The 18,542-nt window shown below is 34.7% G+C and overlaps 1 protein-coding gene across 1 annotated transcript in view; it reads right to left on the bottom strand.

Moving 5' to 3' along the window:
• The window catches only part of HMCN1 (hemicentin 1), a 526,219-nt gene that overhangs the window by 312,855 nt on the left and 194,822 nt on the right, over positions 1–18,542 (bottom strand). Inside the window, exons 7-9 of the mRNA XM_044672125.1 lie at positions 4,158–4,278; positions 2,211–2,474; positions 416–560 (exon numbers count right to left, since the gene is read on the bottom strand). Coding sequence (XP_044528060.1) covers positions 416–560; positions 2,211–2,474; positions 4,158–4,278 — 530 coding nt within the window. The remainder of the gene's footprint in view (positions 1–415; positions 561–2,210; positions 2,475–4,157; positions 4,279–18,542) is intronic.

Raw genomic sequence — 18,542 nt, 5'->3', positions numbered from 1 at the left:
TGAGGCCAGATTTGAACGTAGGACTTCCCATCTCTGGGCCTGGCCCCCAGCATTTCTTTTCTAAAAGTATAAGATCCTATTGTGTAATTTGTTCAAAGGAAGTCTAATGTATTTAAAGGGTGTCACATGTCAATGGGCAGTGATCCTTTTTCACAAGGTAGAGCCTCTGGTTCAAGCCTTGTAATTATGATTTTTATATGAAATAAACAAGTTTTCCTGTGTATCCTGATTTCATTCAAGCAACATCACCTAATGAAAGAATAACTATGATCATACTGAAATAGGACATTAAAACAGAATTTATGACTCTACCATATCTTCCCTTGGTGGGGTGGAATTTCAGTATAATAATAATACATTTTAATTCAGATTTCTTTAATGACATATAGCTTTATAAATGACAATTGCTACGTACTTCAAGTATTGGTTCACTCCTAACGTCACCCCATTTCTGACAAAACGTAAAGTAAAAGGTAGAAGACTCTCTACAGAACAAGGAATATAGCCTGGTTGAAGATAGTATCCTGGGGTCTTCTTGGGCATTGTAACTTTGGGAACATCTAGAAGAAGAAGAAGAAGGAAAAAAATCAAGCAATTCATTAAATGTGAAAAGACCAACCTATTTCTGCCTAGTTACTGATGATATTCCCAAAGGTAAAGAGTGAAATTATGCAGCAACTTTCTGATAACCTAAAATACTGAAATTCCCCAAATGTCCTCTTATATAAACCTTTTATTCTAACTATCAGTTCTGCAAATGTTTCCATAGGGTTTATTGCTATCTCTCTATTCCTAAGAACTGCAAATATGGCACAGTGAGGTTCTAAGAACATTACATATGAGAAAAGCATCATTTCACTATTTCCACTGATATAAAATAATTACTAAGCTCATAATTATTTGAATTGTAACTTTCAGACATGGACCTACATAGCATCGCAATTGGAGAAGCTAATAATTCTTAACAGAGCATAATTAGCAGTTTGGTGCCCAAGGTAAGCAATATATCCATGGCAAGTAGCACATCCAGAATAAACACAAAATAATCATTCTAATCAAATTTGTAATTCATTAATTAAAATTAATTAAAAAGTATTTAAGATGAAATGAGTGGAAAGGCTAACTACTATAATAGTTCACAGATGAGTGTTATGAAATGTGATGCCCTCCATCTGACAGCTTCTTATTTCCATAAGCTACAATGATTATAGAATGAGAGCTACAAGACTCCTTAGCGATAATCTAATCTAACCCTCTCAATTTATAGATGAGGAAACTGAGTTATAGAAGGGATAAGTCACTTGCCTGTGGCAACAGAGCTGGTAATGTATGAAGCAGGATTCAAACTCTCATCCTTCTCACTCCAAATCTAGCACTTTATCTACTCTATCACTTAGCTGCCCTAAATTAATTTTATTTAATTGTTTTTCTTAACTAAGTGATAAACAGATCAGTTCCAGTTGTTTCGAAACTGATAAAGGAGTGAATGTAATGTCAAAAAGTAAATGTCAAAAATGTATATATTGTCAAATATTTTTAAATCATCATTTTTAATTGTATAATCTCTAAATTTCTGTGCCCGGGGGAAGAGTACTACTTTTTAGTTCCTGGTTATGAATCTGTTTTTATATTTCTGTCAATTATGTAGCTGTTTAAACAACAAAGGTCCAGTCATTTAAATTTAAAGGTATGGTTAGATTGATTCAAGTGCAATTCTGTAGCCATATAAGTAAAAACTGCTTACATTTGGATAAATAGTAACATAAGCTTATTTTATCATAAAATTCAAAATTTTATGAACTTTGTACTCCAAAAACCAAGAGTCTACAGTAAATCTTGAGTTTCTTTAAGTAAATGTTTTTTTTTAATAAAAAGAATATTGAAGATCTGGAAGTACATGTTTTAATCTGATAAATATGCACCGTAAAATCAGGAATCATTTCATTTAAATCCAACAAGTTATTCAATAAATGTAAAAGTGAACTTTGTTGAATTGTGAGTGGGTTCTGTTTAAGCTTTTGACAGATACCAGGGGAGATTCTATTTTATAGGTAATTTGGTAGAAATAATTAGCCCAAGTAACTAATATATTAATAGAAGCCATCAATTTCAGTGCATAATAATTAACTAATAGCACAAGTAATGCTCTGTAAGGCAATATTGATTTATTAAAATACATTAAATATTCACAATCTTTAAGGATGGCTTACCTGGAACAATGCTGGAGAATGACACACTAGAAACTCTTTGAAAAAGATAATCATCCTTATCATAGCCTGTTACTTTAAGGAAAAAAGCTTCATTTGGTGGAATGAAGTCAGAAATGTTCCAAATGCCATAGGGTTTTCGATCTGGATAATATTTAACCGGAATAGTTTTAAGAGAACCTCCAGAAATACTCAAAAGTTCAAGACGATCCACTCTGGCTGGAACAGCTATCCCAGAGGTATTCAAAAGTACATAAGTAGGTATACCTAAAAGAAGAAATATTTATTTGGAAAAGCACTTATCCTGCACTTATGTTTCTATATAAAACTTTGATTTTTGCTATTGAAGGAGAGGAGGAAGGAAATAAACATTTATTAAGTGTCTATTGTGTCAGGTACTGTACTAAGTACTTCACAAATATTTTATCTCTTGATCTTCACAATGACCTTGGAAAGAAAGTGCTGTTTTTATTTCCATTTTTCAGTTGAAGAAACTAAAGCAGAGAGGTAGCCTTAGTAACTTGGGACAGGTTATACAGCCAGGAAGTGGCTGAGTGCAGATTTCAACTCAGGTCTTCTTGACTCTGGATAATGTACTCTATCCACTGGGAGGTGTATGTATACACACATGCATATGTCATGTGCATGTGCACATGGACATTTGTACATATATATTTGTATGTCTGAATTTATAATTTGGCATGATAAAATGCTATAGTATATTATGTTTATTTAAATATTAAATTAAATATTAAAATACTATATTCACATATGTATATATAATAAAAACTATATGTATAGGCACAAATGTATATATTCTTATGTCCACATATACATGCATGTATGTGTGTATAGGTATAGGTTATTTAATATTATGTATATGTATATACACACACACACCTATACATATATAAACTGCCATTTCCTAAAGATTGGTATTATCATTTTATGTGAAAGACAATATATCTATGTTCAGAGAAAGTATTTAGAAAATCCATTACAATCATTTTTATGATATTTTATGCTACTGATACATTAAGTAAAACATTTTGTCGTATGGGGTCTACATGGACACATGGAAAGATTCATCATTTTTCACTTGACCCATCATAGTCAAAACAAAAACAACTCGGTAGCATAAGAGATACCTTTAATTTTGTGCTCTATTTCTGGGCAGTATGAACAGATTATGATCTGAGTTTTTGTGAATGATTAAAAAGACAGAGTAGACTCAAAAGGATTCATAAGTAGTTCCCCACCTTTAAACACAGAGATAAAAAGTAAATAATGTTTTTCATATGAATCACTTTTTTTTTAATATGAGTTAGAGGTGTTCCATTCACTAACAAAGTTAACGGTAGTTTAGGCTACATCAACATAGACAGAATTTCCAAGGATGAAGAGACAGTATCCTGGTCAGACTCAATCTGTAACACTATGTATGACTGGTTATGAATTTTGATTTATAGGAAGGCCATTGATAAGTAGAAAGACCTTGATTCTTACTATCTGAAGATAGATTGCAGGAACTGTGTAGCTTTTGTTTGAAGAAGTGAAACCTTAAAAGGGAAGACACATAGTGGGCATTTCTTTTAAGGCAGTGGTTGGTGCAGGTGTCTGCTAAGATCACTTCTGATGCTAAAATTGGATGATTTTGTTTTTCCAATTACTCACAATATAGATCATCCCAATGAGACTGAAACTATTTTCATATAAAAATGTGATCACCTTTTGTGCATCAAGAAAATCGTCATTTGGAAAGGAAATGTGCAACATATTTTTGTATGATAGTTCTATTTTTCATAATTTAGAGCCGCCAACAATTTTAAATTCATCTACTCCAATATCCTCATTTAAGAAAAGCACACAATAAAATGGGAATAAGAATAATAACCAAGAAACCTTTTCAATGTGTATTTCTGTGCCAGTTAAGGGACCAAAAATACAGACCTTGTACTGGTCTGCTAACTGTTTTTTTGAAGTCTAGTGTTGGTTTTCTTGAAAAGCCAGCTCGGAAATCAATAGTGCTGAGGCCAGTAATGCGAACTGAATGTCTCCCACTGCTAGATGTCTGAAAAACATTAAAACAGAGAACATATCAACAATTACCACTAATTGTTTACAAAATATTAAAGTAGTGATTGACTTTTAAAATGGGAAATATTCTACCATAATGAGCATCAAAAGATTAATATTTTTAACCATATGCTTTGAACTTAACCTCAAAACTATATATCAACTAAATAAAGTATTAGGATTCTTGGGCTCTTCCATGTCATCTACACTGAAAATATCATTACATGTTTTCATATCTTTTGAAGAACAATTGTCAGAAAAATGTGTGTGTACACACAAATACATATAATATAGCATGGAATATTGTGTCCTTAGTGAAGTATTACTCATTAATTAATAGAAATGGCAAAAATAAACATTAAATACCTTGTATTTCAAAATGTGTAACTATGAATTTGTTTTAATGGGTCATATAAACACCTATCTAATCTTACAATCTAGTATGTGAAATTTTAATTTTAAGTAAAAATAGAATTTTATATTTTTATAAACAATTTATAAAGTTATTTGTCTATTCCTTTTATTCCATCTCCTCAATTTTTCTCATTAACTACTATTTTCAGAAATATTTTTTCCATTAGAAAATTCATCTTGAGTTTCTCTCAACTTGCATATCAAATTTTGGTATGCTATTTATGAATTAGAGGTCTTCTACATAAGTAGTTACATAGCTAATGAAAATTATGGATCTGATTAGATGATTTAGCACTTTACTGAAAACTATTGTAATGTCATGTTGCTGTCTTTTGTAGTTCAGCCCAAACTTCCAACATTGTGACAGGCAAGTGAGACATAAAAATGACCTCTAGATATTTCTATTTGTTCGCTTTTCCCTTTAAAAGTTTTAGTATAAAATATTGTTTAAAGATGTCAGAGAGAACAAAAAAAATTCAATAAACTTCCAAGCTGCTATAAAGAGCAATTTGCCTGGAAAACACTCCATCAGCAAACCGACTGACAAAGTTTCTGTCACAACAGATTTATTTAACATCAGTGAAAATCTTAAAATTTTGCCAAATATTTGAAAACATGTTTTTCCTGTTGTTAAATATTAAACAGATGATGTAAAAAAACCTGAAGATTAAACATTTTTTTCTGATTTGAGGGTAGCTAGATGGTACAGTGGGTAGTATACTAAACCCAGATTCAAGAAGATGTGGGTTTAAATTCATTGCCAAATTCCAGCTGTGTGACCTTCAGCAAATCATTTAACTTTTGCCTTAGCTTCTCATCTGTAAAAGAGGGATAATAATATCCCTGCCTCCAAGGGTTGTTGTGAGAACCAAATGAGATAACATTTGTAAAGTACTTTGCAAACCTCAATAAATATTTCACATTGTTATTGTTGTTGTTGTTGTTGTTGTTGTTCTGGAAAGTTCTTCTGAATTATGTTATTTCATAAATTTATTCTGATATTACTGTTATGTAGAGATTGTAGCATGGAATCCCTGCAAAATACAGGGTCAGCCTCACCCAGAATTCCAGGGGACACCCCCTGGAGACCTTTGGGTGAGGGGACAGTTGAGAAGGGTTTAGACAGTTGCTTTCTGGGGGTTGAGGTGTGCAGGTCAGACTGCTTACTGCTCCTGACTTGGGGGGTTCACCTGAGTGGCCATTGTGGCAAAGCCATCGTGGTTTTTACTCAGGAGTTAGCCTTCTTAAGAGGATCAGTCCTTACCAACATCAATACAACAATTATTTAGTGATTAGATATATTCACTATTAGCAAGAGAGCCACTTTAGCCAAGTGCCTTCACCTTATCACTGTATCTGCTATTGTCCCTGTTATTATTATTATTGGTGTTGTTAGTGTATCTGGAATTATAGCATTTGTTCCTCCTGTTGTTATTATTATTACTCCTATTTCCAAAGTTAATCTGGGACTTAAACCTACAATCCCGAACCATGTGACCAAGTTTGGAGCATAAGAAACATTTTTTTTACTGAATTGTTTGCATGGCCACTAGAAGATTGCCTAGGCCTGCTCTGGTTCCTGTGTTATTTAACATCACTTGGGATACTTGGAACTACATTTTCCATGATCCCCAATGGGTTTCCTGTTTTGGATTACGTATTCAAGGTGAGGGATGGCTTTAAATAGGGAGGAAGTGACTTTGAACTTCCTCTTTAGCTACTGGGCGCGGGAAGATATGAAAAGGTAAAATGGCTGAGGCAGGAGTTTGAATACTTACAGGCATGTGGCCTAATGATTTTATCTCTATCAGCATGGCTTTTATTAAAATACTATTCTCCCTTTTAATATTGGCTATCCTCATTTTTAAAAACAACAGTTTGGTGAACCAGAAGGTTGAAGTTCGGACCCTAAATTTTCTAGATAGCCTAAGAAGAAGCCAGAGTCTCAGAAACGATCTTTTCCCTTGCCCAGTCCTCTCCCTATTTTCCCCAGCCTCTAGGCTGCCTTTTAGGGAAGAGAGACAATGGTTTTAATTGCCACTGGGCTGTGAATTATTTTGCTCAATGCCCCGGGCCTGGTGGCCCTTAGGGACACTGATGGACTGCTGGTTTCCTGCTGCCTCTGACACTGATTGTCCTGGGTCCTGACCTGGCCTCCCTTCCTCCGCTTCTGTTCTCTGCCTAATCCTAAATCTCGAGCCTGCCAGTACAGACTGCTGGCCTCTGATCCTGCCTTGCTGGTGCTGCTCATCCTGTTCTGACCCCCAGTGGTGCTCACTGCTTCCACTATAGCCCTGCCCTGACTTGGAGACTGTTGCAGTTGCTGCTGCTTGAGATTTGAGAAGTATTATTGCCCCCCCCCCAACACTACCCCCCACTCTCTTGGTAATGGCCTGCATTCTAGCCTCCAGGTGATTTCTCTAAAGGCCTAATTTAGGAAGCCCCCACCCCCCACAAGCTCTCCACGTGGGTATTTTTCTACAAAACTGACCTAAGCTTTTCTCTAGCCCTGAGCCCACGATCCCACATGAAGGCTAGTGTCTGAACCTTGAACTAGGGATTACTCCTCATTGGGCTCATGGCCTATTCAAACTTTTTTGTGATTATTAAACTCAAACTCAGGGAAAAAGAAATTCGCCCCATACCTGCTCAGAACATTGAACTAAGAGCAGGGACTGATTATATGGACCCTGAAATTTGAACTTTAAATGGGACCAGAAGGGGAGTTTAAAACCTCAGGTCTCAGGGTTTTAAAAAGACTGTATCTTACTGCATTTTGTGGATTACTTTTGTGAATTAATTTTGTTTATTTCGTTGATTTTCCTGTTGCACTGAATCATTTTAAGTTAATGAAGTTTGTGGCTGCTAGATTAATTCTGTTTATGATTTTATTGTAACTCCCAAATAATGAGAAAAATCTATTAGAACCAGTAGAAGAGGTTTTTTGACGATATAGTTTGATATCTGCTACTCACATTATATTTCCTAATTTATTTCAGGTTTCATTTTTACTGTAATCAAAAACAATACTGTGTTCTCGTATCATTTGAACATCTTACACATTTTTAAAGTTGTAAATTGCCTTATGTATGCTAGATTTATAGGAGCACATGTCTTTTAAGTTTTTATTCTATCTTGGTAATTGTATAAAACCTTGGGAGAGTTTGATGCCTGCCTTGAGATTTAAATTGTAATCTTGTGAGAGGTCTTTTAAAAATTTACTTTAGATGTCTAGTACCTTTCTGCATAAATGATAAGGTTCTTATGTATTTATTTTAAAGAATTGTTGTCTTAAAGGATAAGCTTTATATATTTTACTGTGAAGAATTGTTGTCTTATATTTTTTATATTAGTCTATGTTTTAGCCTTTTTTATCAGAGGATCTAGAATTCTTGAGGATAATTTAGACCAGAAGTTTTTGTTTTTGTTTTAATATCAGATTTTTATATGGAAGCAGTAACAGAATTTGTTGAGAAACTCTTAACCAAGGTTACAAGTTGTAACAAGTATATGATTTTTTTAACATCATTGTTTATTGTTTTAAAATGTGTTATTAGAAATTATGGTACTCTATTTGAATGTGCATTGTGAATCTGCTATTACACTCATAGAAAATCTCATTTTTGAGTAAAAAAAAACCTTTCACTAGATCTAAGCTATATATATATATATACATATATATGTATATATATATATTTGATTTTTAAAACATTCTTCTTTTAATTAGAGCAACTGATTTTTCCTTTTTCTCATCTTGTACTGGAAGTACATATATAATCATTATTTATCCTTTTTTTTTTATTTTACAGTGATATAAGTTTAATGCAAATATCTGAAGAGACTATGGGACTGTGATTTAATGCCTCTCTGTCTGATTCCAGGAGAAGTGCCAAGCCACAAGACCATGGAGACTGACTGAGAATCTGCCCAGGCAGAAGGCCATACAGGTCATGAATTGCAGGAGTTCTATGCCAATACTTGAAAGGCTTGAAACTGGGGTTTGAGTTTTGGAGTCAGCTTTTCTAACGCTTAGAGGCTCAGTCCCCCTCAACTTAAATTCCTAATGAAGCACCTAAGATTGGCTATCATTTTGTGGATCATTTCCCTGAGAAGGTGCAGGGAAAAATCATATCAAAGAAAAACATTTCCCTTATTTCTCTCTATATAGAGAGAAAATGGTAATTTTTCTGTAGTCCTGGCCCTGAATGTGTAATTGCAAACTGCTTAAATCACTTTAATGAGGCCTTGATTCAAAGGCCTGTTATAAGTTTATTTTCCTTACATTATTTTGCACATTTTACATTTCATTCACAATAAATTTTTCTCCTTTTTTTTGAATTTATTCTTTTTATTTTTTTATTATTTCTTTTGTCAAGATTACTTTAGGAGTAATCTCAGGGGGGTAATGTATAATTCTCAGAAGAAAATGTATGTTTTGTAATCTATAATGTAAAGTTTAAATTCTTTGAGAGTAATTTCAGGATAAGGATTGTACCATCTCCCCAGAATCCAGATGACTGAATCTGTTTGGTGGAGGCACCAAACGATGACTGAAGAGCCTTCACTGGATCATGAAGATCCAAATTTGAACTTTGGGGCTCAGTTGATTTGAACTATGGGGGTTGAACGAATTGAAGGCATCTATTTTGAATAGACACTCTTATGCCATTAAGGGACTGCCCCAAATTGGCTTTTTGTCAATGCTGCTAGCTTTTGTCCTCTTTTCTTTTGGTTTAAGATCAACTGAAAAAGACCAGTCTTTTTCAACGGATCTCAGGGGGGTAATGTGTTATTTAAAATCACTTGGGATACTTGTAACTACATTTCCCATGATCCCTAACGGGTTTCCTGTTTTGGATTACGTATTCAAGGTGAGGGGTGGCTTTAAATGGGGGGCGGGGGGGAAGTGACTTTGAACTTCCTCTTTAGCTACTGGGCGCAGGAAGATACAAAAGGGTAAAATGGCTGAGGCAGAAGTTTGAATACTTACAGGCGCGTCGTCTAATGATTTTACCTCTATCAGCATGGCTTTTATTAAAATACTATTCTCCCTTCTAATCTCAGCCTTCATCATTTTTAATAACAACACTCCTCTAATTGTTGGCCATGAGAGCCATATTTTTAATTTCTTCTACCTCCTTGGCCTTCTGAGCTTCCTTCAATTGCTTTTTGAGCTCAGCAATCTCCCTATCTCTATCAGAGGTCTTAGATGGTTTAGATTCACTATCCCTGGAGTCATGGACATAAGCAGCTGTTCTTCTCAACTCCTCAATGGGCATTGTCTCCCACTATGGGCAATGTAGTTTAAAATATGTCTGGATGTAGTTCAGACTCCCCTTCACAAATTGCCTTCTGACATACTGAATGTTGTCCTCAGCAGTCATGTCCCTAAAACCAGGATAGTCTCCCCAGCCTCCAACAATCTGTCCAGATAAATGCTTGGATGTTCCTCCTCCCCCTGCCTCAACTTTTCAAAAGAGCTCCATGCATTCGATCTTCTAGCATGAAGCCTCATCACTTCTGCCAAGTCCTCCCTGCACCTCCTAAGGTATGACATATTGGCATGGAACAAAAGCTCCAAATCTTGATGATGTTCTGGCCATGATGCAAGATTGGAATTGGTCCTTGTTTCAGAGATAAACTTTGCCTTCTCACTAGGGGTAAACAATTCTGATAATAGGAGTTCTATGTCCTCGAAATTCAGATTGTAAAGCCTCACTGCCCTTTTAAATTCCTTGATCACCTAGTGTGGATTGACAAAAAACTGGGGGAACCTCCTTTTTAAAATTTCTAGACCGCCCCAGTAAAAGGTTTGTAGCCCTTTACATGAAAGATTCCAGCATTCGGTCGCACAATTGCCCTATCTGTTATCGGAAGGATAGTTACAGGAGCTGCTTCTGCCCCTGCGACTTCTTGCTGTTCTGGGCTTTCATTTTTAATCTGTTGTTTTATCTCACCCCCTTCTTTGTTGTAACCGTATTTTCAATTATTTCCAAATGCATAATCATCTTGGCATCTAATTCCTTCCCTTCTCTGATCTGTTTGTTTATCTCTATCAATGTCTTCATGATGTGTTCTAATATTTGTTCTACAACCGGGTTAGTAATTTCAGCCTTTCCAAATGTGAAAGCCAGCACCTTCCTCAAAATCATTAGGGCCCCATAGCAAGTTGCAGTCATGGCTATCCCTGATGGTACATAAGCCAAGGCATCACCCACTGTTATAGTTAGCCAAAGGTAAGTGTCATAGATTTCTATCACCCTTTTGAAAAAATTGGGGAACTGTGATAAGCCAAAATGTGGCACAAATCTGTAAAATTCCAATTCCATACAGTAAGACCCCAGAGAACCCCAAAGTAACAACTGCCTTATTGATCATACTGGTTTTATATATATATACATATATATATCCCTTCCCCATTAGGTCCTAAAGTAAAAATCCTAGGCTGGCTGGCCAAAACTGTTATGTTGATAATAACAGATATTTTGGGGAAGCAGATAATTATTCCTGGGCCAGTGACCTCCAAGACACAGACACTGACTGACAGGCTTCGGTGTGAAGGGAGGGGGTAAGACACTCCTGGCTCTCAAACCCCTCCCCCCAAACAGTTGGTTTCAGTTGGAAAAATGGAGACAAACTGAAGGTTATTCAAGTAAGTTTCTGCTATGGCTAATCTCTAATGATGTTCCCCTTTCTTTAACTGGTCTGATAGAGGGCTGAATAGTAATTAATTATCTAATGTTGTGAGTATCCCCAAATAACTCCCAGGCACATATATTGTAGGTAAAGCTTATATTAAGAAGGGAAGGGAAAAGCTAGAGGGGGTAATTAGGTTTAGGATGAGGGAGAGGTTAACCCTCATCTATTAGGCTAAAGCTGCCCTTCCCCCCCACAGGAGGGGGTGAAAGCACTTGGCTAAACTGGCTCTCTTGCTAATAGTGAATATATCTAATCACTAAATAATTGTTGCATTGATGTTGGTAAGGACTAATCCTCTTAAGCAGTCTAACTCCTGAGTAAAAATCACGATGACTTTGCTACAATGGCCACTCAGGTGAACCCCCCAAGTCAGGAGCAGTAAGCAGTCTGACCTGCACACCTCAACCCCCAGAAAGCAACTGTCTAAACCTTTCTTAACTGTCCCTTCACCCAAAGGTCTCCAGGGGGTGTCCCCTGGAATTCTGGGTGAGGTTGACCCTGTATTTTGCAGGGATTCCATGCTGCAATCTCTATATAACACTTATAAAGCAATCTAAATGAACAATCAAAATGTGAAAATGGGAATGATGGTCTTCATATCTGTAGATATTTAAAATGGATTTAAATAATAAAACAATGAATTCATTTATTTAAATTATAATGCAAACTGTACACATATCCAAAAAAACTCTGTTGACTAAAAATCTCTTTCAAATGATAATTTTGTTTTGTTTTGTTTTGTTTTTTTGTTTTGTTTTTAAACCCTTGTACTTTGGTGTATTGTCTCACAGGTGGAAGATTGGTAAGGGTGGGCAATGGGGGTCAAGTGACTTGCCCACGGTCACACAGCTGGGAAGTGGCTGAGGCCGGGTTTGAACCTAGGACCTCCTGTCTCTAGGCCTGACTCTCACTCCACTGAGCTACCCAGCTGCCCCTCAAATGATAATTTTAAGAGCAACTATTTTATCAAATTATAAGCTAAATTCTTGAATCATGTCATCTCTAATTATAACAATAAATGAGATCTTTTTACCATGTGCGCTCATCATTTCCCACATTTCACTGCAAATGTTAAAGTTATGGCTTAAACTCTAGCCAGAACACACAGTAGTTTTGCATTTTTTATACCAGTCACCTTGTACTGCCAGGTCCCAAAATAAATGTGAGATCCCAGCCGGCTAGATTTATCATTATGAAGGCTTCATGGGTCCAAACCTCCATTCAAATTTCTCTGTAATTCTCTGAATTCTGGCCACTGTGTTTACTGGGTAGGATTTTTAAAAATTTTATTATCTTTACTTGTCTCCTTTTTATCTCTTTCCTAGAATTCCACTTTGCAAAGGGGGAAGGGGTACAGATAAAATATAATCAGCAATTTTCAGATGAAGAGCAATCTTCTGAGAGGCGAATAACAGTATAATACATATGGAAGATATATGGTTATTCTTTGTGTCTACATAGTATCCGTTAGATTGTCAAAAGGCATCACCTGACCCCAGATTCAGAGAACTTAGATGTTTCCATCTCCTTTGAGTGGGAGTAGTAAAGAAAATTGTTAAACCATAATGTCTACCTGATTGGGAGCATCTAGGTGGCTGAGTGGATTGACATTCATGCCTGGAGGCAGGTGGTCTAGGGTTCAAACATGGCCTCAGACACTTCCTAGCTGGGAGACGCTGCGCAAATTACTTAGCCCCCACTCCCTAGCCCTTACTGCTCTTCCGCCTTGCAACCAATTCACAGTATAGATTCTAAGACACAAGTTAACGGTTACAAAAATGTCAAATATTTTTTTTGACAGAGGTAGAGAAGGGGGTTACAAGCTAACCTGTTATTATTCATGAACACAAATTGTTTTAATTCATTAGCTACTAGGTGTGTGTTCAAGGATAAATCACTGTATCTCTCTGAGACTAATTTTTCTTTCATATGAAACAGAATATTTGCATTAGATGATCTTTAAAGTTTATATTTTTATAATATTCTAAGGTTTTGTGGTTTTAAGAATTAGCTAACACAACCACCTAAACAGGACTCTAAGGAAAAAGGCACAAGACAAGGCAAAGTTTTAAAGGGGGACAGGATTAGGAAATAGAAACACTATGGGAAGACCAAAGTGAAGAATCTTGTATAACCAGTGGTAACACAATATGATGTGGTACCAGGCTTGAGGTTTGATGATGTAGGAGGGAAAAGCGAGGGGCTGGTTCAAAAAGCTATGTGGAACTTGAGGGAATACTGAAAAGACCAAAACCATATTTAATAATTTCCCTTAGGTTCAACATTGATTATGTGGTATTTTACAACCCATGAATATCCCAAGAGTATTTCTGATTCTAGAATATTTAAATATTTCAAGAATTTTTTTGAGTGATACTCATTAAATAATAGAAGTAAATAGATATTTTACTATATTTTTGTGATTAAAGTAGTTTTGTCTGGCTTTATTTCAGCTATTTGGATAAATGTGTGCTTTTAATAATTCTATCATATAAACAACTTGTGATTTTTTATAAATACTTTCTATTTCATAAGACAGTTATTTAACCTTAGAGTACATGTTAATTTGTGGAGAGAAAATCTTGTCCATGAGCAATAAAAGAAAAATTATATGCTTTCCCTGGTTCTTAATTCTATATGGCATTTTTATGTGTAATTTGAGTATATACTTGTGTCTATATCTAGCCACCATACTAGTTTTTTCCCAATAAGACCATCTTTAACAGTCATGTCCTAAAAAACTTCTCAAGTCAACCAACTAACAAGCACTTACAAACCTTCTATGTGCTAAATATTGTGTTGGTACCAGAGATACAAAGATAAGAATAAAAGAATGCTAATCTTAAATGAGCGCACATTCTAGTAGTGGAAACTGTGTGTGGATATATCTTTATAAGTATCTTTATACGTTTACATAAACACATGTATATACATGTATATAAACATGCATACATTATAATTTTTTAACTTTTATTAATAAACTGTTATAGAATTATTAATTATTATTTGTTGTATTATATTATATATGGAATAACATATATTATATATTATACTACATAATTATAATCAGTTACTAAATTAATGCTATAAAATAATACTATTTATATTTAATTTTTATTATATGTATTTATATGTAAATATACACATGTGTATCTACTGATAAAAAGAATATGTCCTTAATGAATAAAAACTTATGAGGTAAATGATGAGATATAAGTTCCAATAGTTTAGAGATCAGGTAATATCTCATTTTAGGAGAGTCTATTAGAATTTCTCTTTGAAACATTCTAGTTACTTTCAAAATTGGAAGTGAGGAGGGAGTGCATTTTGTTTATGGGGATAATCTATACAAAAATATGCATATGGGAAACTGAAGGTCATATATACACAGGGCATCAAGAAGGCCAGTTTGATCAAACCAAAGAGTTTTCGAAAAGGAGAAATGTGCAATAAGATTGAGAAGAGAAAGAGATTTTAAGCCAAGATAACTGCCTAAGTGGAGGCAAGCAGCCTATGTCGAATATATCCATTCCAGGAAAACTAAAAATAACTTTATATTGCATGAGGAACAAGAAATCCAATGAGAAATTATGGTAAAAGACTGTGATTTAATCTGTCTTTGAGCTACACATAAGATCAGTCAGAAACTCCCTGGCAAGTGAAAGGAGGACCCTTCAGAAAAGTCAGGACTAAACACAAGCATCAAACTGGACAGAAGATTACCAGCAGAAAGAAAGATGGTTTAGAGACACATTTAGTCTACAAAGTTCTGGTCCAGAGACAGCAAAAGAAGAAGCTTCTGATGGCATAAAACCAGATCAGCTGAAAATCCACAGCATCCAATTTTGAAGAAAATGGGATCTGTAGTAACTAGTCTTGGCACAATAGTATTAAGAGAGATACCTTGGGTTCCTGGACTCTAATGTCTGTATGCCCTAGAATAGCTTGAAGATGCAATGCATTAAATATAAAAAGATGCTTAAATGGGGTACATAAAATGTACTAGTTTTCTTAGCAGAAATATATCCCAGCAAGTAGAATTCAATACAAAAAACCCAGATAGCTCAGATCTAGATTGAGACTGACCATTCTATCCTAAAACACTGGCAAATATAAAGCCTGATTTAAAGCCCAGTTGAAGAACTAAGGCAAGAGAAATGAGAAAACAGAGTAAGACATTGATCACTATAAAGAACTGTTATAAATTTAGATGCCCCAAAATCCTAATTCAAAGGGAAAAGGAATTCCTTAACAAATTCAAATGGACTTAATGAGAAAAAAATGAATTTTTCACAATGTCATTATGATCAACTAGAATAAATGAAGGAAACAAAATACTTTAAAAATGAAATAAAAGATGTGGAAGAAAGAATTGGAAAAAAAATTTCTGAAAATTAGGGATTGAGAGTTATGTATAAGGAAGAAGACTGATTTGAAAGATCAGAGTTCTGAAAAGGGAGAAATGTACATGAAGACTGAAAAGAGAAAGGAAGTTCCAGTTAAAATCTTAACTATGATCTCTTTGGGGTACCATCCCAGCAATGGTATGGCTGGATCAAAGGGCAGGTTCTTTTATCGCTCTTTGGGCATAGTTCCAAATTGCCATCCAGAATGGTTGGATCAGTTCACAACTCCACCAGCCCCAAAGAGATCATAGATAAACAGACTTGCACAAAAATATTTATAGCTGTGCTTTTTGTGGTGGCAAAAAACTAGAAAGCAAGGGTATGCCCTTTAATTGGGGAATGGCTGAATACATTGTGGTATATGTTGGTGATGGAATACTATTGTGTTCAAAGGAATAATAAACTGGAGGAATTCCATGTGAACTGGAAAGACCTCCAGGAATTGATGCAGAGTGAAAGGAGCAGAGCCAGAAGAACATTGTATACAGAGACTGATACACTGTGGTAAAATCGAATGTAATGGATGTCTGTACTAGCAGCAATGCAATGACCCAAGACAATTGTGAGGGATTTATGGAAAAGAACACTACTGACATTCAGAGGAAGAACTACAGGAGTGGAAACACAGAAGAAAAACGACTGCTTGAACACTTGGGTTGATGAGGACATGATTGGGGATGTCGACCCGAAAAGACCACACCAATGTAACTATCAATAATATGTAAATAAGTCTTGACTATGGTGGGGGAGCAGGGTTGAGGGGGTGGTGAAGGGTAAAGTAAAAACATAAATTATGTAACCATGGAAAATTTTCCTAAAAACAAAAATTATTATAATGTAAAAAAAATAAAAATAAAGTAAAAGACCAAGTAAAAGACCCTCTGAAAACTAGAATAGACCAAATTGAAATCAGTAATTCCATGGACCAGCAAGAAACAGTAGAGTAAAATAAAGATACAAAAATAGAATATATAAAGTATATGTTACAAAAAAGAGTGACCTGGAAAACGGGCCAAAAATCATTTAAGAATATGATTTTCTAAAACTATGAACTCTCTATTTCTAAAAAATATGAACTCTCTATTTCAAGAAAATATTGAAATCATCCAGATCCAGATAGAATTAGAAGACAATATTAAAAAAAGAATTAATTGATCATCTTTTGAAAGAAATCCTAAATGGAAAAGTCCTAAAATGGCCATAGCCTAAATTAAGAGTTTCCATGTCAAGGAAAAATTACTAAAAACATCCAGAAAGAAAGAATTTAGACTACCAAGGAATAATTATTAGTATAACATAAGATCTGGCAAAAATGAGATATTTGAATGCAATATTCCAAAAAAGGAAAAAAAATTCTCATGGTCAAAAATTGGTTACTCAGAAAAATTGAGTGTAATCATACATACAGAAAAATCAATCTTTAGTAAAAAAAGAAGGTTTTTAGGCATTTCTGATTAAAAGAATAGAGTTTAGTAGGAAATCTGAAATGTAATTATAATAACAAAAAACCTCAAAAATTCAATTTATTTGGTTAATTGGCAAAAGTTTGTTTTCTTTTTGCATCTATTGAGATAATTGTGTAATTTCTATTAGTTTGATTATTGATATAGTCAATTATGCTGATAGTTCCTAATATTGAACTAGCTTTGCATTCCTGATCATTCCTGGTATAAATCTCACCTAGTCGTAGTGAATAATCCTTGTGATATATTGCTGTAGTCTCTTTTTTTATTTAACTATTTTATTTAAGATTCATCAATGTTCATTAAGAAAATTGGTCTGTACTTTTATTTCTCTGTTTTTGGTCTTCCAGGCTTAGGTAGCAGTACCATATTTGTGTCTTAAAAAAAGAATTTGGTATGATTCCTTCTTTGCTTATTTTGCCAAATAGTTTGTATAGCATCGGGATTAAATATTTTAATGTTTCCTAGAATTCACTTGTGAATCAATCTGGCCAGGGGGATCTTTTCTTGGGGAATTTATTGATGGTTTGTTCAATTTCTTTTTCTGATTTTTTTTATTTATTTAAGTATTCTATTTCCTCTTTTGGTAATCTAGGCAGTTCTCATAGTTTCAATTGTCATCTAAACAAGAAAGAAGATTCCCAGATCTATACATTCAGTTCCAATCTTTTTTCTGAAATTTAGCCCCACATCGATAAATGCTTTTTTGTATATCTCAAATTGGATATCCCATAGTTACTGCAAAATTAGCATGTCATTATCTAATTTCCACAAACCACCACTCTTCCAAATTTATTTTATTACTGTTGAGGGTACCACAATTCTCCAAGTTATTCGTATTTGCAATCTTAGTGTCATCTGGGATTCATCACTTACCCCTCTTATGTAATCTATTGTCATTTTTACCTTTGCAATGTCTTTCATAAACGTGCCTTTCTCTGTAGGAATATAGACCAACCCTATTTTAGATTCTCATTATCTCTCACTTAGACTACTATAATATTTCTCAAATTATTCTCCCTGATTCAAGACTCTTTCTACTTCATCCTCTGTATAACTTCCGTGGTGATGTTCTTAAAGCATATGAATTATTTATGTCACCCTACTGACTCAATAAACTCTAGTGGCTCCCCATTACAGCTAAGATCAAATATAAAAATCTTTATTTTGCACTTAAGGCTCTATAATAACCCACCTCTTCCTACCTTTTCAGTTTTTTTACAATTTGGTCCTCTCTCTCTCTCTCTCTCTCTCTCTCTCTCTCTCTCTCTCTATAT

Source organism: Gracilinanus agilis, chromosome 4 (assembly GCF_016433145.1).
Source record: "Gracilinanus agilis isolate LMUSP501 chromosome 4, AgileGrace, whole genome shotgun sequence".
Lineage (NCBI taxonomy): Eukaryota > Metazoa > Chordata > Mammalia > Didelphimorphia > Didelphidae > Gracilinanus > Gracilinanus agilis.
Note: the sequence above shows the minus strand (reverse complement) of the source record. Positions and strands in the feature narration are given on the sequence as shown.